Source organism: Periplaneta americana, chromosome 4, assembly GCF_040183065.1.
Source record: "Periplaneta americana isolate PAMFEO1 chromosome 4, P.americana_PAMFEO1_priV1, whole genome shotgun sequence".
Taxonomy (NCBI): domain Eukaryota; kingdom Metazoa; phylum Arthropoda; class Insecta; order Blattodea; family Blattidae; genus Periplaneta; species Periplaneta americana.
Genome location: NC_091120.1, coordinates 186,203,901 through 186,230,626, shown reverse-complemented (window position 1 = coordinate 186,230,626; position 26,726 = coordinate 186,203,901). Strand labels below are relative to the sequence as shown.

Genomic DNA, 26,726 nt, shown 5'->3' with positions numbered 1-26,726 from the left:
AAATCTATGGCCAGGGCAGGATTATTTTTTTATTATTACCAACGAAGGTGAAATATGCCAGAGATTCACCAAGCAGTTTAAGAAAGTTCTTGTCATAAATGTGACTGATTTATGATAGTAAATGTGTCGCGAATATTTGCGAAAAGTGGTTGTTTCCTCTAAAAATCTCCATTTCCGCAATAAAAATGGAAAAAGACGCTTTTAAAATTCTTTTAAATAAATGCAGTATATTATTTCTCAAAATGTTAACAGCATATGAATAGTGAGAAAAAATCATTTGGGAATTAAGATTGTGTATGATATTACTTAGTGAAAAAAAAATTAAAATCACGAAATTTTTATGAAATTATTGTCACACTTTTTTTTTGTAACCTTAAATTAATATGGTATCTTATTTATTGCTCACGAAAAATCTGAACATTTTTCACAAAAAATCTGGCCCTGGTTATGGCGTATTAAATGCAACATTAATCTTACAGAAATGTGTTAGGCTATGTGTAATTCAAAGAATGAAAACGAACCTATTAAAAAATGATGTTAATTCTATTTCAAAAATAAAATTGTACATTGTTTAAGTAATAATCCCAAAAATAAAAACTTGCAATACTTTTCCAATTTCACAGACTAACAACTGTTAGCTCAGACTAAATAGTAAGGATTCATAGGTGGTATTGCGAGTGAAATACGTCAATAAATGCGACCTTTCCTATAAAAAAAATGCTGAAATATGAGGGCTTGTGAGTTAAATATGTCAAAAAATGCGGCCTTTCCTATAAAAATACTGAAACAGAAGGTATTGAGAGTTAAATACATCAATAAATTCGACCTTTCCTGTAAAGTACTGAAATATGAGATATTGTGAGTTAAATACTTCAATAAATGCGACCATTCCTATAAAAATACTGAAGTAGGAGGTATTGCGAGTTAAATACGTCAACAAATGTGACCTTTCCTATAAAAATACTGAAATAGGAGGTAACTGCCAGTTAAATACGTCAATAAATGTGACCTTTCCCATACAAATACTGAAGTAGGAGGCACTGAGAGTTAAATACGTAAAAAAAAGCGACCTTTCCTATAAAAATACTGAAATATGAGGTATTGAGAGTGAAATATTTAATAAATTCGAACTTTTCTACAAAAATATATTAAATAGAATTAGAGTGAAGAAATTTACGTGTAAATATTTTGATATTTAAGAAAAATGCAAGTTAAATAACGCCCTATTATTACATTGTAATAATGTAAATAAAAATTATGTAAGCGTAATCTGTAATATTCATCCTGTGAACTTTTTTGTGATTTCAGTTGAGAGCTGTCAGCAGATCATCGTGGTAATGTGATAGTGTGCAGAGATGGAAACTGAATTCATAGACATTAGAAGATTGTGTCGTGTGTAGTGAGTATGATGAACATAACGTGAATGACGTGGACTCTTAAGAGACCAGTTCTGTGAAAGGGAAGTGTACAAGATCCAATCTAGCCACCATGGCGGTTGGACCGGGGCTTGTGGCGACGCTAGTCATGAACCTGTGTACCAACTACGAGGCCATCATGAACGGCACGACCCCTGACGGTGAGTGGACACCACGTGTCCTTGTTATGTTATTCACGTGAGCGAACCACTTGAGAATTTGTAAAAAGGTATAAGTCCATCGTTAAACATGAATCACTCTGAGGAAGTCTTATCTTGCCTGTTGCTGCTTTTTTGCCATAAATGCATATATTTAATAATAATAATAATAATAATAATAATAATAATAATAATATAATAATAGAATATAATAATAAATAATAATATAATAATACAATTATAACAATATAATAAATAATAATAATATAATATAATATTAAATAATAATAATAATATAATATAATATTAAATAATAATAATAATATAATATAATATTAAATAATAATAATATAATAATAAATAATAATATAATAATACAATATAATAATAAATAATAATATAATAATACAATTATAATAATATAATAAATAATAATAATAATACAATTATAATAATATAATAAATAATAATAATAAATAATAATATAGTATAATATTAAATAATAATAATAATATAATAATAGAATATAATAATAAATAATAATATAATAATACAATATAATAATAAATAATAATATAATAAATAATAATAATAATAATAATAAATAATAATAATAATAATATATTGTGTTTTTGTAACGCAGTTTTACTCCTAGTTGAGTGTTAGAGAAGGCCGTATGGCCTTAACTCTGCCAGGTTAAATAAATCATTATTATTATTATTATTATTATTATTATTATTATTATTATTATTATCATTATTATTATTATTATTCTTATATAATAATAATAATAATAATAATAATAATAATAATAATAATAGATGGGAAGATAATATTAAAATGGATTTGAGGGAGGTGGGATATGATGGTAGAGGCTGGATTAATCTTGCTCAGGATAGGGACCAATGGCGGGCTTATGTGAGGCGGCAATGAACCTACGGGTTCCTTAAAAGCTAGTAAGTAAGTAAGTAATAATAATATTATTATAATAATATAATAATACAATAATAATATAATATAATATAATAATAATAATATAACAATATAATAATAATAATATAATAACAATAATATAATAATAGATGGGAAGATAATATTAAATTTATTTGAGGGAAGTGGGATATGATGGTAGAGGCTGGATTAGTCTTGCTCAGGATAGGAACCAATGGCGGGCTTATGTGAGGGCGGCAATGAACCTCCGGCTTCCTTAAAAGCCATAAGTAATAATAGTAATAATAATATTATAATATAATAATATTATTATAATATAATAATATAATGTAATAACATAATTATATTATAATATAATAACAATAATAATAATAATAATAATAATAATAATAATAATAATAATAATAATGATTTATTCAACCTGGCAGAGTTAAGGCCATATGGCCTTCTCTAACACTCAACCAGGAGTAAAACTGCTTACAAAAAACACTACAAATTTACAAAGTACACTACAATTTTACACTCAAAACTGAATAAGATAATATTAATAAATAGTAAATAACAAGTAAGTAGAAATCAGACATAATATATAACATACAGAAAAAGGAGAACGCATAATAAAATGTGAACAGCAGGTCAAAATACATGAGACATACAAAGTATAAAAAGAAGACAATTATTAATAATAATAATAATAATAATAATAATAATAATAATAATAATCATGGTAAAAATAAGAGTAGTAATAATAATAATTTATTTATTTTTATTTATTTATTTAGAATATTAACGTGCAAAACAACAGCACAAGGCCAATTAATAATAATAATAATAATAATAATAATAATAATAATAATAATAAAATAGTGCAGTACGAAGCATACAATGAATACAATATTTTTAAGTACACAGAGTAAGGAAAATTATGATTATATATAGCTCAACTTATCACATTATAGATATACCATTATCGGAAAATATGAAAACAAAAATATTATTATTATTATTATTATTATTATTATTATCATTATTACTATTATTATTTCCTGTTTTTATAATTTAATATTTTAAATGCTGAGAAATGACGAATCAATCAATAGCTGCATACCCGTATCGAGACACTGTAAAATACTGAAGAGTGAAGTATCTGATGAAAGAAAAGTAGAAATCGCTAGCTGGGCCATAAGCCAATAATAAATCTGGATAAAAATCCTTATACATTCTAGCAAAACTTTCCAAATTTTCCCTAGTTCAATTTTGAAATTACTTCCACACTCGCAGAATGTACATAAAAAATTAATGTGAACTTAATAAATTAATAATTCAGACATCCAAAATCCTTATTTTCCAGTTCCTGTGTTGGTCATAAAAATATGAGGTATTTTTGATAATCTACTTTAATGTATGTCTTCTAATCACTAAATAGTGCACCACTATGCCTGGATTAAATCCCAAATCTCTTCGCAATGCATATAAATAGAAGGCATAGGCCTATGTCACTGTTTTTATTTATTTATTTAACTAGCTAGCGAGTACAAATTATATTAATAAAACAAAAATGTTTCTGGCCACTACCGTAAGAGCCAGACTCGTGTACGGTGTGGTCTTAGTTAATAATATAACATAAAATTTACAAGGACACTTTACTAAATACAGTAAGTAACTTAATTCAATCCAATAAATAACACACAAGAGCAAGAATAAAGAACAAAGAGGAAAAGAGAGAAAAATACATATTTAATATAAACTGACAATCCGACAGAAGCCAGTGATATTCAATAAAAACATAAATATAGTCGACAGAAATAAAATGTAAAAAAATACATTTGTTAATATTATATGTCATGGATAATTTTACAAATTTATTTTTTAAAAGCTTTGAATTTTAAAATATTTCAAATTTGGAAAATGGTTTGTAATTTTATTATAAAGTCTTGGGCCGAAACTAGCACCATGTTTAAGAGCTGCACTTGTATGACATTTAGGCTCAATTAATGGGAAAGTAGACTTTTGTCTTCGAGTACGATATTCATGTCGATTAGATTTATGTTTTATTTGATTTCTGTGATAGTAAGTTAGCAAACTATATTTATAAATTCCTTCAAAAGGCAATACATTAAAATCTGTATAAATTAAATTTGTTGGGTAATCTATATTTTTGGTCAGACAAATTTTTATTAATCTTCTGTGTAATAAAATTAATGGATTAAGTACAGATGATGCTACTCCACCCCAATTTATTATACCATATTGTATTAATGATTGTACCAAAGCTAAAAATATTATTCTCATTGCCTCCTCAGTGATAAAATTTCGAAGTATTATGAATTTATAAATTGTCTTTCTTATACTTGTACACATGAAATCAATTTGTTTATCCCAATGTAAATTCTGGTCTATAATAATTCCTAAATATTTGACTTGTGTGGAAGGTGTTAGATGTGGGCAATTACAATAATTATTTGTTAATTCATTACATGAAATATTATGTATAGTGATTCGATAGTTGATAGTCGACTGTTGATAGGGATTCGTCCGTCGGATGGGGACGTTAAACTTGGCGGCCCCCTTGGTGCTATTCGACAGAAGTAGGCTAAGTGCCGGCACCGGTTCCCCCTTCTCCATTCGTCACCATCATCATCCTCACCTATTCCCTAGACTACACTTACACGAACACTCACCGTAGTACAAGACATAGGCCTAACTCTTCACAAATACTACACATGCATAAAGGGGCCCGCCGAAGTGGTGTGCAACTTGAAAATGGGTCACAGTACTGTCATCTATCCGCAATATGCGGAACCCGAATCACGCAAGTGAAGTGGGTAGGCATTAGACACACACACACTTTAATCAAGGTCTTAAAAATCAATAAAAAGAAAGGAAACCAGTCTCCAAAAGTTCCATTTTTCAAATGTGAAGGATAATAACAAAATAAGGCATAACATTTTGGACAAGATATTGATTGGAACCGTACTGCTGAGCCATTTATACCAGAACCCACACTCTCTAAAATCGAATTTGAAATAGAAAATCTGAAAACTGCAAGCCTCCAGGTACAGATCAAATTCTAGCAGAATTGATGCAAGAGGGCGGAAACGTATTATTTAGTAAAATTTATATGCTTGTACTTGTTATTTGAGAAAAAGGAAATTGTACCAGAACAATGAAAGAAGTCCATAATCGTACGTATCTTTATGAAGCTGGGAGGGGGGGGGGAAGACTAACTGTAGTAACTTTCGAGGAATTTCACTTTTATAGAAGTCGTACAAAATTTTCTCCAATATTCTTTTGAAGAGATTAACTCCATATGTAGGCCTAGATGAAATTATTGAGGATCATTAATGTGGTTTTAAGCGTAATAGATCGACTATTGATCAGATTTTTTTGTATTCGACAGATATTGGAGAAAAAATGGGAATATAAGGGCACAGTACACCGGTCAATTATTGATTTCAAAAGGGCATATGACTCGGTTAAGAGGGGAGTTTTATAAATAACATTCTGACTGAACATTGTTTTCTTTATTTGGTTATTTAACGACGTTGTATCAACCACGAGGTTATTTAGCGTCGATGGAACTGATGACAGCGAAATGAGATCGAGGATTCGCCACAGATTACCTGACATTCGCTTTACTGTTGGGAAAAACCTCGAAAAAACCAACCAGGTAATCAGCCAAAACGGGAATCGACCCCGCACCCGAGCGTAATTCCGGATCACGCATAGCCGACTGAGCTACGCCGGTGGCTAAATTAATTCGGTATTCCCAAGAAACTAGTTCGATTAATTAAAATGTGTCTCAGTGAAATAGCATTGTCGGTATAGGTCAGTTTCTGTCAGATGCGTTTCCAATTCACAGAGGGCTAAAACAAGGAGATGCACTATCACCTTTACTTTTTAACTTCGCTCTAGAATATGTCATTAGGAAAGTTCAGGATAACAGAGAGGGTTTGGATTTGAACGGGTTATGCGGATGACGTGAATATGTTAGGAGAAAATCCACAAACGAATATGAAAAACACGGGAATTTTACTTGAAGCAAGTAAAGAGATAGATTTGGAAGTAAATGCCGAAAAGACAAAGTATATGATTATGTCTCGTGACCAGAACATAGTACGAAATGGAAATATAAAAATTGGAAATTTATCCTTTGAAAGGGTAGAAAAATTAAAATATCTTGGAGCAACAGTAACAAATATAAATGACACTTGGGAGGAAATTAAACGCAGAATAAATATAGAAAACGCCGGTAATTATTCGGTTGAGAAACTTTGTCATCCAATCCAATTCAAGAAACTGATAGAGTTTATAAGATAGCTATATTACCGGTTGTTCTGTATGGTTGTGACACCTGGATGACGTGAATATGTTAGGAGAAAATCCACAAACGAACAGGAAAAACACGGGAATTTTATTTGAAGCAAGTAAAGAGATAGATTTGGAAGTAAATGCCGAAAAGACAAAGTATATGATTATGTCTCGTGACCAGAACATAGTACGAAATGGAAATATAAAAATTGGAAATTTATTCTTTGAAAGGGTAGAAAAATTAAAATATCTTGGAGCAACAGTAACAAATATAAATTATACTTGGGAGGAAATTAAACGCAGAATAAATATAGAAAACGCCTGTAATTATTCGGTGGAGAAGCTTTGTCATCCAATCCAATTCATGAAACTGATAGAGTTTATAAGATAGCTATATTACCGGTTGTTCTGTATGGTTGTGACACCTGGATGACGTGAATATGTTAGGAGACAATCCACAAACGAATAGGAAAAACACGGGGATTTTACTTGAAGCAAGTAAAGAGATAGATTTGGAAGTAAATGCCGAAAAGACAAAGTATATGATTATGTCTCGTGACCAGAACATAGTACGAAATGGAAATATAAAAATTGGAAATTTATTCTTTGAAAGGGTAGAAAAATTAAAATATCTTGGAGCAACAGTAACAAATATAAATGACACTTGGGAGGAAATTAAACGCAGAATAAATATAGAAAACGCCTGTAATTATTCGGTTGAGAAGCTTTGTCATCCAATCCAATTCAAGAAACTGATAGAGTTTATAAGATAGCTGTATTACCGGTTGTTCTGTATGGTTGTGACACCTGGATGACGTGAATATGTTAGGAGAAAATCCACAAACGAATAGGAAAAACACGGGGATTTTACTTGAAGCAAGTAAAGAGATAGATTTGGAAGTAAATGCCGAAAAGACAAAGTATATGATTATGTCTCGTGACCAGAACATAGTACGAAATGGAAATATAAAAATTGGAAATTTATTCTTTGAAAGGGTAGAAAAATTAAAATGTCTTGGAGCAACAGTAACAAATATAAATGACACTTCGGAGGAAATTAAACGCAGAATAAATATAGAAAACGCCTGTAATTATTCGGTTGAGAAGCTTTGTCATCCAATCCAATTCAAGAAACTGATAGAGTTTATAAGATAGCTATATTACCGGTTGTTCTGTATGGTTGTGACACCTGGATGACGTGAATATGTTAGGAGAAAATCCACAAACGAATAGGAAAAACACGGGAATTTTACTTGAAGCAAGTAAAGAGATAGATTTGGAAGTAAATGCCGAAAAGACAAAGTATATGATTATGTCTCGTGACCAGAACATAGTACGAAATGGAAATATAAAAATTGGAAATTTATTCTTTGAAAGGGTAGAAAAATTAAAATGTCTTGGAGCAACAGTAACAAATATAAATGACACTTGGGAGGAAATTAAACGCAGAATAAATATAGAAAACGCCTGTAATTATTCGGTTGAGAAGCTTTGTCATCCAATCCAATTCAAGAAACTGATAGAGTTTATAAGATAGCTATATTACCGGTTGTTCTGTATGGTTGTGACACCTGGATGACGTGAATATGTTAGGAGAAAATCCACAAACGAATAGGAAAAACACGGGGATTTTACTTGAAGCAAGTAAAGAGATAGATTTGGAAGTAAATGCCGAAAAGACAGAGTATATGATTATGTCTCGTGACCAGAACATAGTACGAAATGGAAATATAAAAATTGGAAATTTATTCTTTGAAAGGGTAGAAAAATTAAAATATCTTGGAGCAACAGTAACAAATATAAAAGATACTTGGGAGAAAATTAAACGCGGAATAAATATAGAAAACGCCTGTAATTATTCGGTTGAGAAACTTTGTCATCCAATCCAATTCAAGAAACTGATAGAGTTTATAAGATAGCTATATTACCGGTTGTTCTGTATGGTTGTGACACCTGGATGACGTGAATATGTTAGGAGAAAATCCACAAACGAATAGGAAAAACACGGGGATTTTACTTGAAGCAAGTAAAGAGATAGATTTGGAAGTAAATGCCGAAAAGACAAAGTATATGATTATGTCTCGTGACCAGAACATAGCACGAAATGGAAATATAAAAATTGGAAATTTATTCTTTGAAAGGGTAGAAAAATTAAAATATCTTGGAGCAACAGTAACAAATATAAATGACACTTGGGAGGAAATTAAACGCAGAATAAATATAGAAAACGCCTGTAATTATTCGGTTGAGAAACTTTGTCATCCAATCCAATTCAAGAAATTGATAGAGTTTATAAGATAGCTATATTACCGGTTGTTCTGTATGGTTGTGACACCTGGATGACGTGAATATGTTAGGAGACAATCCACAAACGAATAGGAAAAACACGGGAATTTTACTTGAAGCAAGTAAAGAGATAGATTTGGAAGTAAATGCCGAAAAGACAAAGTATATGATTATGTCTCGTGACCAGAACATAGTACGAAATGGAAATATAAAAATTGGAAATTTATTCTTTGAAAGGGTAGAAAAATTAAAATATCTTGGAGCAACAGTAACAAATATAAATGATACTTGGGAGGAAATTAAACGCAGAATAAATATAGAAAACGCCTGTAATTATTCGGTGGAGAAGCTTTGTCATCCAATCCAATTCAAGAAACTGATAGAGTTTATAAGATAGCTATATTACCGGTTGTTCTGTATGGTTGTGACACCTGGAACAGAGGTTAGGTATGTAGGAGAATAGGAAAATATCTAGGCTAAGAAGGAGGAAGTTACAGAAAAACGGAGACAGTTGCGCAACACACAAAACTACACGCATTGTATTCTTCATCTAACACAACGGTTGTTGTTGTTGTTTAGTCAACTCTCCGAAGACAGATCTGAAGCTTACAAGTGATACCAATATGGCAGCACTTGTGAGGCAACTAGATCATGAGGTAATAAATACAGTACGGTAGCCAGTTCCTTTCCCCTTCCATTGCATACATCGCTGAGCTACATATTACTCTAATCAGACTTCAGATACATACAAACAAATTGTTCTTCCTCTGACACATATCGTCAAGTGAGATGTACATATGAGCTGAACCTCAATCAGAGATACTAATATAATTAGGTACATTAAATCCAAACATTTGAGATGTGCAGGACATGTATCACGCATGGGTGAGTCCAGAAATGCGTATAGAGTGTTAGCTGGGAGATCTGAGAGAAAACAACCTTTGGGGAGACAAAGACATAGATGGGAGGATAATATTAAAATAGATTTGAGAGCGGTGGGATATGATCCTAAGGACTGGATTAATCTTGCTCAGGATAGGGACAAGTGGCGGGCTTATGTGAGGGCGGCAATGAACCTGCGGGTTCTCAAAGTCATTTGTAAGTAAGTAAACTGAACATTGCGAGTTTTGAAAGTGCAACTCAGGGATGTGAGGGTATTTGGAACAAAAAAAAAAAAAAAAAAAATTGACATTCTCTCTTCAAAAGAAGTTACTGTGTTGTAGGTTTATAAAATATTAATACCAAAACTATTAATAACATTACTGAAAAGTAATGATGTTTTGTTATTTCCAAATCACAAACCAAATAATATGTTATCATAAATTAATTAGCCTGACGATGAAAACAGAAAGAAATAATTAAATGAAAAGAAATTTCTGTTGAGCTGAATGTAAAATATGATTATAAAACAGGAATTTGATGGTTCTGGTTTTTTTAAATTTTAATTACTGAACTACAATGAAGCAACAAGCCAGGCAGACATAACCTTTTATAACAAGCAACATAAGCGCTATATTTTAGTTGTTACAGTGCTGGACAGCTATAAAAACAAAGTAACTCCATTCTGTTTTATTTCAATATGGAATTATGTTTCTTAAAATTTTTAAATGTTAAATTCGTCTCTTAAACAAGGTATAAATGGATAAAGAGCATTTTAGAACTATCATCATATGGATGGGCAAAGGATGAGACGGTTAATGGAAACAGAGTGAACGAGGCGGATTTTGGAACCGACATACTAGTAGATTAGAAATATTTTGGAATAGAATTTTAATTTTGTCCTTTAAACGTGCAGAAATGTGATCCGAACATATATAACATTGTAAAATTCACTTGCAGACCGAAAAGTTACATTTGTTCGGATGAAATTTCTGCACATTTAAAGGACGAAACTAATTTTTTTTCTATCATTCATAATCATAATACACTGCTCTCTTAAATTGACAGAGTATATTGGGAATGAAATCAATTTTTTTAGCTGGTTATTTAACGACGCTGTATCAACTACGAGGTTATTTAGCGTCGATGAGATTGGTGATAGCGAGATGGTATTTGGCGAGATGAGGCCGAGGATTCGCCATAGATTACCTAGCATTCACATTACGTTTGGGGAAAACGTCGGAAAACCCCCAACCAAGCGGGGATCGAACCTGCGCCCGAGCGCAACTTCAGACCGGCGGGCAAACGCCTTAACCGACTGAGCCACGTCGGTGGCTGGGATGAAATCAATATCTTTCCCAAAACACGCTGTGAATTAATATTTCATGTAAAACAATGTTTATCTCGAAAAGGAAGCAAAAACGAGAAAAATTTGTATGAAACTTGTTTGTTTGAAATATCTCAAAGAATAACTCTCTGAAATTAATGACATTACTTACGGTTCACTCTATATAGGCCTACTAACTAAAAGTGTAGGTAAGTATACCAACTAAAAACTAACTTCTTCTCGTGAGGTTTGCCTCGCTAATAAGAGATTTCGCCTCGTGACTCGATAATAAGAGTAGCAGTGGTGTTAGTTTGGTTGCCGTACTGTACGGGGTTAAGATCTGTTTGAATGAAAGCGAATGTCATCTATCGGCAATGCAATAATTATGTAGAAAAACTTGTGCCTTACAGTTTATCGATATTAATCCTATATACAAATTTAGTAAATTGTTTTTTATGTTTCTACAATAAATATTTCTTAGATCGTGGCCACGCTCCTCTTACTGCTGTCATTCATTTCTTAAATTTAAATCTTTCTTCGTCAACACGCTACATTCAAATACTAAGCAGGATCCTGATTTTTGTCCATATCGATTGAAAATGTAATAAAGAATCATTTATACCTCTGACGTAGTTCAATAGTATGGATGATTTTGGTGTAAATTTAATTTTAAAACTACTAATTTCAAGCCACTGAACATGCGAGCAGATTGCAACGTCGTAGCTAGGGAGGGAGGTTCACGTAGAGAAACAGGCCTGAGTTCGTTGACCTCTTACATCTGTATTATGTAAATAAAAAGGACTGTGTTAGCGGCGTTGTTGCCACACTGCTGAAACTTCCAACTTAATTTTTTATAGTCGCAACGCTGTTATTCCCGGCGTGACTCCTCCTCTTGGCTTTCGTCTTAGGAAGTGAAGGTTCTATGAAGTCTAAGTATGCAGTACCTTTTTTTATTGGGTTATTTAACGAAGCTGTATCAACATCTAGGTTATTTAGTGTCTGAATGATATGAAGGTGATAATGCCGGTGAAATGAGTCCGGGGTCCAGCACCGAAAGTTACCCAGCATTTGCTCGTATTTAGTTGAGCGAAAACTCCGAAAAAAAACCTCAAACAGGTAACTTGCCCCGACCGGGATTCGAACCCGGGCCACCTGGTTTCGCGGCCAGAAGCGCTGACCGTTACTCCACAGGTGTGGACAGGTAGGTAGTATCGTTCGCCATTTTTGTTCCTTCGTTGCCGAGCTACCAGGCGAGGAATCTATTTGCTGCACCGTTAAACAATATCATGTCGCACCTCCTATGATAATAAATCAAATACACTGTAATTCAGCAAATAATTGAGCGGCAAATAACGTCCTCGTGTGCTTTCTGCAATCGCCAACGAAAGAGCCAAAATGGTGGGCGACTATATTAAGTATTTATCGAGCCTTAGGAAATGCATAACGTCATCAGGAGCGAATCACAAGACGTACACGTTTAAATGTAGCCGACCTGCAACGTGATTGGCTGCCGGAAATAAGAGCGACGGGACTATAATTAACCGTGCATTTATCACAAAACGTAATATAGCTTTTCCATTTCTTCAAGTGAATTCAATCGTCCCTTTCAATCTGCAGAATTATTTCAGTTCCATTCTGTACATGTGAGGAATCCATACCCGAAGTTTTTCCCACTTTTTTCTTTACAACCTGTATATGAAATCAATTTAATGAAAAATTTGGACATTATATTTGAAGACATTCAACATTCCTAAACACAAATTAATGTTTTTCTTCTTTTTCTGCAGGTGAACACATACCATGCAATATACGGATTCCTAAGCTGTTAGCAGACAAACACATCACCATTGCTGCTCTAGATGTAAGTACAATATATGAGTAGTTCATTGACTTTTATCCTATAGTGTAATTTCATAAAATTGGTGAAACAATCGCCACCACCAAAGACATCACTACTACAGGGATGAAGTTACAGGAGAATGGAGAAAGTTACACAACGCAGAACTGCATACATTTTATTCTTCACCTAACATAATTAGGAACATCAAATCCAGACGTTTGAGATGGGCAGGGCATGTAGCAAGTATGGCCGAATCCAGAAATGCATACAGAGTGTTAGTTGGAAGATCTGAGGAGAAAAACCTTATTTAAGTCTCTTATGACCCTACTAGTATGAAAATGAATTTTTTTCTCGCGCATTATTTACCATAATTTAAGTCGCTCTATCTTACCCTTCAGATGCCTTATGGAAGCTAATAAATCCTATAAAAGCATTCACATTAAATTCTCTGTGGTTTTCTGCAAACACTATACCTAATTCAAATCTCAATTGCATTTTTGTCTTTGCTTTCCGCAGGATTACCCTCTCAGTTACATGGAAGGCAGTGTTGGGAAAGGCATTGTCTTTGACTTTGTGGATATCCTCAAAGAAAAATATGGCTTCAACTACACAGTGAAAATGGCAACGGAAAACATCATCGGCGATGAGAACACCGGGATAATCAGCATGGTTTATAAAGGGGTAAGTACACGATCTGTTCTTACTACATTCGCTTCTTTGCTCGATTTAACAGAGTTCTGAAGTCGGTTCTGTAAATCCGTATAAGAAAGATATTTTCAGAACGGGACTACATTTCTAAAAGTTACAATTCAAGTTCTTTAAGTAAGAGCCGTCTACGAGATTTAGAGTATTTAAAGATCTCGGATTTTATCTCTGCCGGTGAATGGCAGTGGGGATTCGAGCGCCTGTCATGGTTGAGGTGGGCGTTGGGTACTAATACAGCAAAACAAAAGACATCTGGTCGCTTTTTTTTTAACAGTTTATTGATCGATCAGCGCATTTAGCGCTACACAGATCATTTATAAAAATTATAAATACAATATATGACACTGAATTGAGGGCAGCCTAGATTGGGCTCCTCAATGAACAAAAATAATTGTTAATAAATAATTATTTACATAGGTTGGTGTGATGATAAATTTTGATTATAATATGAGGTCCATTGGAAGTCGGCTCTTGATTCTGGTGGGAAATGTGGACTTCTCTCCGAGAGAGTAATGGACGGCGCCTGGAACATTTTCTAGGTTGTCATAGAACTTCTTAGCTTGTGAATGAATAAACTGTTTGATTGTGTCAATACCAGTTTCTCTGTGTAGTTGGCTGTTACGGACAAACCAAGGAGAATTGAGTGAAATTCGTAGGACTTTATTTTGAAATGACTGGATGTGTTTAATTTCACTTATTGCAGCTCCTCCCAGACAGGACAGGCATAAAGCAGTAGAGGTCGTAATAGAGATGTGTAAAGTAGCATGCAATTTTGTAGCTTTAGAGATGAAATCTGGTCGCTTTGCTCCCAACAGAACTGTTCTCCCTCTTAGTAATTTGTGTGTCGGAAGTCGGTTCGGGTTTACAATATTGCCAGTATTAATAATAATAATAATAATAATAATAATAATAATAATAATAATAATAATAACAATAATAATAATAATAATGTTGTAATTGTAAATTTAATACTAATTGTAATTTTATTCTTCATATTGTAGTTGGAATCTCCTGGTAGAGGGGCAGAGAAGGCCTGACGGCCTTATCTCTACCAGGTTAAATAAATAAATAAATACTACTACTACTACTACTACTACTACTACTACTACTACTACTACTACTACTACTACTACTACTACTACTACTACTACTAATAATAATAATAATAATAATAATAATAATAATAATAATAATAATAATAATAATAATAATGTTGTAATTGTAAATTTAATACTAATTGTAATTTTATTCTTCATATTATTATTATTATTATTATTATTATTATTATTATTATTATTATTTATTGTAATTCTATACTATATACTAATCAGATCTAAACTCGAATATGCATCTGTCGCCTAGACTTCTATTCATCTACTGATTCGGCTAAATTGGAAATCATCCAAAGAAAATTTATGTCCCTATATGCTTTTAGGTTTTTACCAAATTCATCTGTTTTCAATTACGAGCGTACTTGTAAATATTTTAACTTTTCTAGCCTTTATGCTAGACGTCTTGAACTTACTACTTATTCTTTTGTAAGGCCTTGAATGGTGATATTGATTGTGAATCCTTCATAAGCAATATCTACCTTCGGGCCCCTTCGAATGTTTAAGATTAAAAAAAAAATGTTATACCTATAAAGCCTAAATCTCTCTCTCCAGTTGTCAGATGCATGAAAACTGTCAATTTACATTGTATTAATTCAGATCCGTTTAATGTATAGTTTGTTGTTTGGCTATTCTTATATTAAGCATATTCATTTCAACTTCATTCGTTTGTGTTGTTTTTGAGCTTTTCTGTATCATGTATTTTGTAGTTATCTATTCATTTTGTCATTATTGTTTATTAGTATTTGTCTCTAATTTTCATAATTATTTGTATGCAATATTTTTTTGTTATGCCTTGTACACTGTAAATCTTGTGCTGAACTGTTATTGGTCCCACGATGTTGTACAGCACAATAAATATTAGTAAATAAATAAGTAAATTATTATTATTATTATTATTATTATCATCATTACCATTATTATTATCATTATCGTTATCATTATTATTATTATTATTATTATTATTATTATTATTATTATTATTATTATTATTATTATTATTATTATTATTATTGAAGTCTAACTTGTAGTAGTTAGTGCTTTAGTTCCGTAATTACCAATAGCTCAAATACAACAAAATAAAAAGTTTAGAATTCATGATATAATAGAGCTTTGTGAAGAAAAAATGCGGAGACGGAGTGATAGACAATGAAGCAGAGAGAATGATAATCAATCTCGTATTCGAAACCAGAGACACTGGTGATTCTGAAGATCAAGACAGTGATGGTGAGGATGGAGTTGAACATTTGCAATAACTCTGAAAGGAGACGTACAGGTATGCTTTACTGCAAATTTATTTATTTAGGCCTACAATGAGTAATTTTCATATTGCGAAAACAATAATAATGCTTCGTAACATTGAGCTCTTTTACAATTAATGTTAAAATAATCGTAAAATTACATTTTTTTAAATTACACATGGTAAATTTCCTTCAATTGTTACTCCGTTTGTGTACTCAGAAAATGTCAGTGTTCTATCTAGCCTGCAAAACATCAGGGGCAATCGGTTGAAATTCGAACATTCGGTTTGATGTTCTACCTTCTAACCGGTCAAATGAAAACCGGTTGTAAGCCCAGTATGGGTCTCTAGACTTAAAAAAAGGCTGTTTTATGCCCAAATTATCCCTAATCTCCTACGCAGTTTCCACATATTGTCGGACCATCGGATCTGTGCCCCTTCAGCGCTGTCGTCGTTCTTGGAATAGTTAACGCCTGTACTCACTCCATTCCACCCGCTTTCCTCCCACCACGTTAAACAACATGCCACGGACCTTGCCGAATAGGGATGTTGCCAAACTTCCGTCAAACGGTGTCATAAATAACTGGTCGTCCATGCTACAATATTATTTCTTTCAATCAAAATACATCGTGTATTTCTATATTTTTAAAACCTAAATGCCATGTCTCGAATCACTTTCCGTAGCGTTTCTCTCCAACCTTGGAAATTATTCCTTCTCTCGCAACCTTTAATAATTTCTTCAATGTCGGAACTTCTTTCTGCACGATATAAAATTCTTGTATCTTTCTTCTTAAAATACATCGGTTCATATCATCTACAAGAATTAAAGTTTCCCTGTGTCTGTTCTTCCCTGGTGATTCTAGCTTTTCATCTCTTGCACAGACTCCCTTTCTTCTGATATTCTTTATTAGGCCCTCTAACCTGCCTTTATAAATTACATAAAAATGTTGTATTATATCAGTATTAGTTAAGTAAGTAATTTTAATACGTAATCAATTGAAATAACATAAGCCTCACCTGTGATCGCAGCTGCTCCTTTCGTTGCCTGATTTTTGGGAAACAGATATTGACCTGCAAATCAAGATTTCAGGTATAACTTCCTGTAAAGTTGATTTGAATAATTTCGAGGGAAAAATTGTTCCGGAGCCGGGTATCGAACCCGGGACCTTTGGTTTAACGTACCAACGCTCTACCACTGAGCTACTCGGGAACTCTAACCGACACCGATCCAATTTTTCCCTCTATATCCACAGACCTCAAAGTGGGCTGACAACCGTCAAGCAACCAACTTCGAGTGCACACTGACTCCGTGTGACTTAAATTGTGGTTTTCTGTTAACGAACAGTGACGTGTATTATGCAAATCAAGATTTCAGGTATAACTTCCTGTAAAGTTGATTTGAATAATTTCGAGGGAAAAATTGTTCCGGAGCCGGGTATCGAACCCGGGACCTTTGGTTTAACGTACCAATACACGTCACTGTTCGTTAACAGAAAACCACAATTTAAGTCACACGGAGTTAGTGTGCACTCGAAGTTGGTTGCTTGACGGTTGTCAGTCCACTTTGAGGTCTGTGGATATAGAGGGAAAAATTGGATCGGTGTCGGTTAGAGTTCCCGAGTAGCTCAGTGGTAGAGCGTTGGTACGTTAAACCAAAGGTCCCGGGTTCGATACCCGGCTCCGGAACAATTTTTCCCTCGAAATTATTCAAATCAATTTTACAGGAAGTTATACCTGAAATCTTGATTTGCATAATACACGTCACTGTTCGTTAACAGAAAACCACAATTTAAGTCACACGGAGTTAGTGTGCACTCGAAGTTGGTTGCTTGACGGTTGTCAGCCCACTTTGAGGTCTGTGGATATAGAGGGAAAAATTGGATCGGTGTCGGTTAGAGTTCCCGAGTAGCTCAGTGGTAGAGCGTTGGTACGTTAAACCAAAGGTCCCGGGTTCGATACCCGGCTCCGGAACAATTTTTCCCTCGAAATTATTCAGATATTGACCTGTTTGTTTCTCTTCATCGAAAAATGCTATTACTTACTTAATAATATTTTTTTGCACCACTTCGTGCTACAGTATTCATGTTGAGTTGACAACACTGTACTGCAAGTGCAAATAAACTGTCCCGCATGAAGGCTCAAAACTGTGAATAGTGGGGGAGAGAAAGAGAGAGAGGTAGAAAAGAGAGAGATAAGAATGCAGGGAGAGAAATGAATTACCGAGGCTGAAAAGGAATTAGGGTTCAGTTCGCATATCTTACGGGGGCACAGATCCGATGGTCCGATAATAGCGTCATACCTGCTTCGTAACTGTTTCGTGATCGTCGATCAGCTGAATAGAAATTATTCATGTGATTCTCTTCATATTACGAGGGTTCGGTGTCATAAGGCTCTGCACAGACGCGGTGGCGATGGGATGGGATGCGCCAGTATTTCATAATTTACCGCTTGTTGACTTGGTGACAAAACGACTCCTGCCACGCATATTAGCGTGATCTGTCTGTCCAGTCCTCGACACGTGCATGAATAAATGTACAATCAAGGTGAAAAGCAAGGCCTGGTCGGTATCGACTGTTGCCCGTCATATTCAAACAGCGCTGCACAGAACTGGACATCAGGTTAATGTTAATGTCTGCATCCATACATTCTTGATGTGTTAGAGTTTCAAGGTCAACGTTTCGTCTTCAAAGGACGATTGTCGAAGGGACCCAAATTTCACAACTTGCCCAAGTAGATTTAGCTGTTAGTAACGACCTCGACGAGTAAGATTACCTTCCCACTCCATATTTTATTCAGATGAAGACGAAAATAGAGTCATCGTAATGTTGGGATTTTTATTTTACAGCCTCTCACTTTGAGAAAGAAACAGAGGTTAAGAGTGTTCGAGAATAATAATAATAATAATAATAATAATTAATAATAATTTATTTAATCTGGCAGAGTTAAGGCCAGCAGATCTTCTCTTCCGCCCAGCCAGAATTTAATTCTAATTGAATACAATTGGTTACATAGTTATTACATTAATATCTAGACCATAAAACAACATGAAAGTAAATAATGAAAGTTGGATAAGTAATTAAATACTTAAAAGGTCAAAATACAACAGTGTTCATAAGTGAAGATTAAAAATAATGGAGATAATTATTACAGTTGTCTGAACACTATTTATTGATAAAATAAAAAATAAAATAAATAAAATTGGTTAGAAACCATACATGTTTCGGGGGCTATGCTCCTACATCTTCAGTGCTAAGCATAGTCAGTCCTCTTTAATATACGACACGCGGTAGAACATCTACACCGTAGTCGTAGTACAACCACTGAAGATGAGGGAGCATAGCCCCGAAACATGTATGGTTTCTAACCAATTTTATTTATTTTATTTTTTATTGTATCAATAAATAGTGTTCAGACAACTGTAATAATTATCTCCATTATTTTAAATCTTGGATAAGTAATGTTAATGTGACAATAATAAGCATTGGTAAGAAATAGTGATAATAATAATAATAATAATAATAATAGTAATAATAATAATAATAATAATAATAGTAATAATAATAATAATAATAAATAATAATAATAATAATAATAATAATAATAATAATAATAATAATATTAGTAATAATAATAATGAGATAATTTAAATATTTATTCTGTGATATATATATATATATATATATATATATACATACATACATATATAACCATTAAACATTGAGAAACCTGAAACAGCTATCATTGTTAACAAGAATTGTTAGAAAAATATTTCGTTAGTCTATTCTTAAATTGGTTCGATATCTGACAGTCCCTGACATTACTCGCTAGGGAATTCCAAAGCCGAGGAACAGCCACAGTGAAAGAAGATGACTATGAAGATAATTTCAAGGGAAAAATTGTTCCAGGGCCGGGTATCGATCCCGGGACCTCTGGTTGAACGTACCGGCGCTCTGCCAACTGAGCTACCCGGGAACTCCATCCGACACCGTCTCAACTTTTCCCTTTATATCCACACAACTCGCGTGGGCTGACGAAACGCCAGAGACCCACATCGAGTGCACACAATTTCTGTGTGACTTGGATTTATGGTTTTCTGTTAACGTACACAGTGACGTATATATTATGCAAATCTAGTCTTTCAGGTAAGGGTCCCTGTATGAATAATTTCAAGGGAAAAATTGTTCCGGGGCCGGGTATCGATCCCGGGACCTCTGGTTGAACGCACCAGCGCTCTGCCAACTGAGCTACCCGGGATCGATACCCGCTCCAGGAACAATTTTTCCTTTGAAATTATTCAAATCTGCTTTACAGGGAGCCTTACCTGAAAGACTAGATTTGCAGAATATGAGGATGTTCGGTGGGAGGGAATGGATAATATTGACGAGTGTTGTGATCGTGTGTCTAGGTTATGATGGGTGGATAAATTTTGAAAACGAGACGCGAGAGAGACAGGAGTGAAGAAATGCAATATGTAAAAGAGGAGGGAAAGACAGTGGATTTTCCTACGATCTTCTATACGGAGCCAGGACAACATTTCGAGGGATGGTGTTACGTGATCAGCCCGGCGAATATTGCAGGCGAAACGGACGCACATATTATGAACACGTTGTAGTCTCTGCGCCGAAGTAACGCTCAGATCAGTAAACGGAATATCACAATAATCGAAGTGGGGCATCAAGCGTGCTTGCACTAACATTTTTTCATGGAAAAGGGTAGAAAATTCTTCAATCGCCTAAGGTGCTTAGGAAAATAGGAAAATATTTTGAGGGGATATAGTTACAGAGAAATGGAGAAAGTTACACAACGCAGAACTGTACGCATTGTATTCCTCACCTAACGTAATTAGGAACATTAAATCAAGACATTTGAGATGGGCAGGGCATGTAGCACGTATGGGTGAATCCAGAACTGCATATAGTGTTAGTGTGGAAGACCTGAAGGAAAAAGACCTTTGCAAAGGCCGAGACGTAGATGGGAGGATAATACTCGTATTAAAATGGATTTGAGGGGTGTGGGATATGTTGGTAGGGACTGGATTAATCTTGCTTAGGAAAGGGACCAATGGCGATCTTATGTGAGGATGGCAATGAACTTCCGGATTCTCTAAAAGTCATTTGTAATTATTATTATTATTATTATTATTATTATTATTATTATTATTATTATTATTATTATTATTATTATTATTATTATGTACCTCTATGCCTTTTGCCGTGTGCTATATCGCATCCGATGTAGGCCTATTTGAAAATGTGTTAACCTATTAGGCCTAGTTCTACTCTAGCCTTGTCTAGATATAGAAGGTGGAAGTGACTTCTGGATTTAATGTTCCTAATTATGTCAGGTGAAAAATACAATTAGTGCAGTTCTGCATTGTGCACAACCATACAGAAGAACTGGTAATATAACTGTTTTACAAATTCTAACTTTCAGATTTTTTGACAGCAGACTGGATGATAAAAGTTTCTCAACCGGATAATAACAGGTATTTCCCATATTTATTCTGCGTTTACTTTCCTCCCGAATGTCATTTATATTTGAAGAGTACACTGCAAGAATGATGGACGTCACTTTCTTGTTGAAAATGAACCAAGACTGTCAATGCATAGCTTAAGACATATAGAATGTACATAGAGAGTTATATGGCATTAAAACTGATAGTCATTGTCCAGTAATGATCGGAAAATCACAGTTAAGCTTTGAGCGCTAAGCATTTCACACTTTCAATTGCTTCTCCTGCAAAATGTATTCCAAATGACATCCATCATTCTTGCAGTGGACTCTTCATTTGTTACTGTTGCTCCAAGATATTCGAATTTTTCCACCTCTTCAAAGGATGAATTTTTATATTTCCATTTCCTACAATATTCTGGTCACGAGACATAATCATATACTTTGGCTTTTCGAAATTTACTTCCAAACCTATCTCGTTACTAGCTTCAAGTAAATTTCCCTATTTTCCCTAATCGTTTGTGGATTTTTCGTAACATATTCACGTCATCCGCATAGAAAAGCAGCTGATGTAACCAGTTCAATTCCAAACTCTCTCTGTTAACCTGGATGAAAAGTGTACAGGATACATTAAATTAAATGAAACTGAAAACATTGCTGTAAATCATGACAGAGAAGGATATTTACAAGGCTTTATCCCCCATTGTAATAGGAAGAGGAATAGAAAGTGTGATTGGTTCTTTTTGTCGTTAACTGACTCATGCAATTGACTGCCGAATGAAAGATTTCTCTCGTGCAATATTAACAGCGTGCTACGTATGTTCCATTTGATCTGTAATGCATGGAAGACGGGTTGATGTTTTCATTTCTCATTCACCGAATAAAGAATTGACAAGTGTCATGCCGCCCGAACGGTGGGAAAAATATCATGAAAACCCATATGTTTATTCCGACTGGAAAATATAAAACGGAGTTGAAGCGATACATACAGTCTTTGAAAGTCTGAATTGGAAGTTCCTGCATTGATTTCTTTTTCATGAAGGCATATTTTATCCACGCCCGATCATACGGGCTTCGTGTACTAGACATCACGCGAGAAGTGTCATGTGTTGTACGCGTTCGTGGAGTCCCATACATTTTATTTGTAAAGTTGAAACACAAGCTACTTACAGATTTCATTGTCATTCGTGGGTCATCCATCATTTGGAACCATAAAGGACGAACTTCATGACACTAATGCTTTCCAAGTAATCGAAAAGTATTCAGAGAGTCATGGCTAAGTGTTCAACCGAAGCTATCTACTGCAATGTCTAACCGTCTGTCTCCTTACATTTATATATTAGTTTTATACACAAATTCGTGAACTTTCGTAATTAAAGGAAATATTCTGTAGATTTTTGGGTAGAAGGTGGCAAGGTTGCCAGATAAATGAAACACAACCGTCGTACCAACTTATGAAAAATGTCGTACTTCAGCATAAAATTGTTGTACATTTCTCACCTTACTATTTTTATAGATAGAGTGTACGGGCTATTCCATATGAAATCGATCAGTAAAAAACCTCGCATTTTTTATACTCTAATTTTTTCCCTACTTATACAAGGTGCTGAGGGGAGTGCATTTTCAAAAATATACTATCGAAAGTCAAACGGTTTTCGTATTGTTGAGCGACAAATTTAGCGTATTTTAGAAAAACAAGCCTCTTTCAGCGCTCAGACTCTGGAACCATTTACTGCAGAACATTGGACGAGAGCTTATTTTGAAGCTGACATTTGGTAGGTTATGTTAAGAAGTAATCCTTATTTTTTATTGTACACAGAGAGATAGATAACCTGGTTTTACTTCTTTTAGGATTTTTGACCATTTGTAAAAATGTAAAAAATATTGAGAAAAAACTTTGCATTATTAAGAGGGATTCGGCATTGTTTGCTTAGTGGCTCGGCAATAAGTTTCGAGGGTATTAAATCAATTATTTTCACACGCCTAGACTTGAACGGCGCAGTACCGCACGCACTGGCCGAGAGCTGAAGATAAGCGAGCGTTGGGCGTCATTTTACTCCTGTGTTTATGAAAACTTGTGATAAAGCTAGCCCAGCCATGACTGCTAGACGACACATCAGCGTTTGTCTCCTGGCCTTGCTTGTCTCGACTACCTCCCGTCTCACAGTCAGCTGGTTAGTTCACGCGCGTACTATTTATTTCCTTTATTTGATATTTTCAATACTCTCTTATCAACGGTACACCAGTAAAAAAATATGTGTTTATTTGTATTTTCAATGCGGAATCTAACCATATATTTTAAAAATATTTTTTCGTGACCAAAGGCGTCTTAATGAAGAAAAATCTAAATTTCTCCATTTCCATAAAAAGTAAGAAAAACTGTTTACATGTCAATATAAACTTTAACTTCTCAATATCAAAATAAACCATGATTTTGATCATTGGGTAAAAGGGTTTCGGAGCCACAACAGTTTAAAGTTGCTAATTTTATGAAAATACGATAAATTTAAATATTATTAATTTAAACATTATTAAGTTCTGATGCCTCAAACTTTGCACAAAGCATTATATCACAGTTGTCTACGGACAGAAAAAGTTTCATTGTATTTAAAAATTGCAAGGTCAATTTTCTCTATATTTCGGTCGATTTGAGATGGAATAGCCCGTACAAACATTTCACAATACACCAAAAAAAGTGATTCATAGGCCTATTTTTAATTATACCAGCAAAGTTTTGTTGAAATGAAGAATATCAATAATTATTTTTCACATTCACAATGCCATTTAACATTCAAAGAAATCACCATTTCTTCATCAACACTGTCAACTCCGTAAAGCATGCACGACGACGCTTGATAAGAAACAACATCATTATACTGAAAGTCAGCAGAAACTTGTCTTTGGCCAACGCGACGGAGATATTTAGGCTAATATTAATCAATGCTTCATCTGATAATTACATCAAATTAATCCATCTGCAGTCCACTCAAATCCGACACCGCTATAACATCGGCGCGTTTAGACTTCTTAATGCTACTGTGGTTCTACTTCATTGATAAAATACTTCCATTGCAGAATATATACAGCAAGGAAGATAGCAGATCTCTGAACTCGTATTACTTTGACATAACCGTGCAGTACATTGAAACCTAGAGCTGAAATGACCAATAATTATGACTTGTACGGCAAGCGTTGCCACCTTACCGATTTTCAAAACATCTTTTCTACCTTTAAAGCATGCTTTTCTCATATTAGTCAACGACATACTGAATGAAGAAAACTTGTCTAAAAAGGGACTAATTAACCTTTGTTTTTATTTTGATTATAGATCAATATAAGTTCCAAAATAATTTTGTTCCTTCATTAAAATAGCCGTAGAAAATAGCGTACGACGTAGAGTTCGTACAATTAGTCAAAATAGTCGTATGCGTACGACTATAGTCGTACGTATGGCAACCCTGGTGGTAAAGATGAAAATCTGATGTAGAAGGATCAGGAAAATAGGGTGGATATACAAAAGCCTCCCAATCGAGCTCGTTGATTATTGGGTAGAAGGTGGTAAAAATGAAAATCTGATGCAGTAGGATCAGGAAAATAGGGTGGATATAAAAAAAACCTTCCAATCGAGCTCTTGGATATAACGCTTTTATAATATTAGCGATATGCTGATTATTGGGTAGAAGGTGGTAAAGATGAAAATCTGATGCAGTATGATCAGGAAAATAGGGTGGATATAAAAAAACCTCCCAATCGAGCTCTTGGATATACGTTTTTGTAATATTAGCGATATGCTGATTATTGGGTAGAAGGTGGTAAAGATGAAAATCTGATGCAGTAGGATCAGGAAAATAGGGTGGATATATAAAAACCTCCCAATCGAGCTCTTAAATATACGCTTTTGTAATATTAGCGATATGCTGATTATTGGGTATAAGGAGGTAAAGATGAAAATCTGATGCAGTATGATCAGGAAAATAGGGTGGATATACAAAAACCTCCCAATCGAGCTCTTGGATATACGCTTTTGTAATATTAGCAATATCTGATTATTGGGTAGAAGGTGGTAAAGATGAAAATCTGATGCAGTATGATCAGGAAAATAGGGTGGATATAAAAAAACCTCCCAATCGAGCTCTTGGGTATACGCTTTTATAATATTAGCGATATGCTGATTATTGGGTAGAAGGTGCTAAAGGTGAAAATCTGATGCAGTAGGATCAGGAAAATAGGGTGGATATACAAAAACCTCCCAATCGAGCTCTTAAATATACGCTTTAGTAATATTAGCGATATGCTGATTATTGGGTAGAACGTGGTAAAGATGAAAATATGATGCAGTAGGATCAGGAAAATAGGGTGGATATACAAAAACCTCCCAATGGAGCTCTTGGATATACGCTTTTATAATATTAGCGATATGCTGATTATTGGTAGAAGGTGGTAAAGATGAAAGTCTGATGCAGTATGATCAGGAAAATAGGGTGGATATAAAAAAACCTCCCAATCGAGCTCTTGGATATACGCTTTTATATTAGCGATATGCTGATTATTGGGTAGAAGGTGGTAAAGATGAAAATCTGATGCAGTATGATCAGGAAAATAGGGTGGATATAAAAAAACCTCCCAATCGAGCTCTTGCATATACGCTCTTATAATATTAGCGATATGCTGATTATTGGGTAGAAGATGGTAAAGATGAATGTCTGGTGCAGAAAGATCAGGAGAATAGGGTGGATATACAGGGTGATCCGTATGGGTATGGATAAAATAAAAACACCGTAAAACATTTACTACTGAACTTTGTTGAAATTTTGTGCATACAACACTGAAATATGAGAGATTCCTCAGAACTCAACATGACCTCCATTGCGCACCTGTACAACTCAAAACGGTGATGTATTTCAGCCTATATCCATTATAACATAATAGGGATGATGTGTTGAAAAACTTGAGAAATTATTACTCACATCAACAATGTTCCTGGATTTCTGTGAATAGACAATGTCTTTAACAAAAGCCACACGATGATGTCAGGAGAGGTTAGATCTGGAGAG

General features: G+C 34.1%; 2 protein-coding genes across 4 annotated transcripts in view; one reads left to right on the top strand and one right to left on the bottom strand.

Annotated features, from left to right (window-relative positions):
- The window catches only part of LOC138698523 (uncharacterized), a 598,444-nt gene that overhangs the window by 152,377 nt on the left and 419,341 nt on the right, over positions 1–26,726 (bottom strand). The window contains exon 1 of one of the 3 annotated variants that reach the window (XM_069824514.1): positions 17,239–17,261. The exons of the other annotated variants lie outside the window; for them this stretch is intronic. The gene's annotated coding sequence lies outside the window, so the exon portion shown is untranslated. Of the gene's footprint in view, positions 1–17,238; positions 17,262–26,726 lie in introns of those variants that run through there. 3 annotated transcript variants of the gene reach the window in all.
- Positions 1–26,726, top strand: part of Ir76b (Ionotropic receptor 76b) — a 158,201-nt gene that overhangs the window by 23,367 nt on the left and 108,108 nt on the right. The window contains exons 2-4 of the mRNA XM_069824517.1: positions 1,309–1,576; positions 13,115–13,188; positions 13,684–13,848. Coding sequence (XP_069680618.1) covers positions 1,489–1,576; positions 13,115–13,188; positions 13,684–13,848 — 327 coding nt within the window. The 5' untranslated portion in view covers positions 1,309–1,488. The remainder of the gene's footprint in view (positions 1–1,308; positions 1,577–13,114; positions 13,189–13,683; positions 13,849–26,726) is intronic.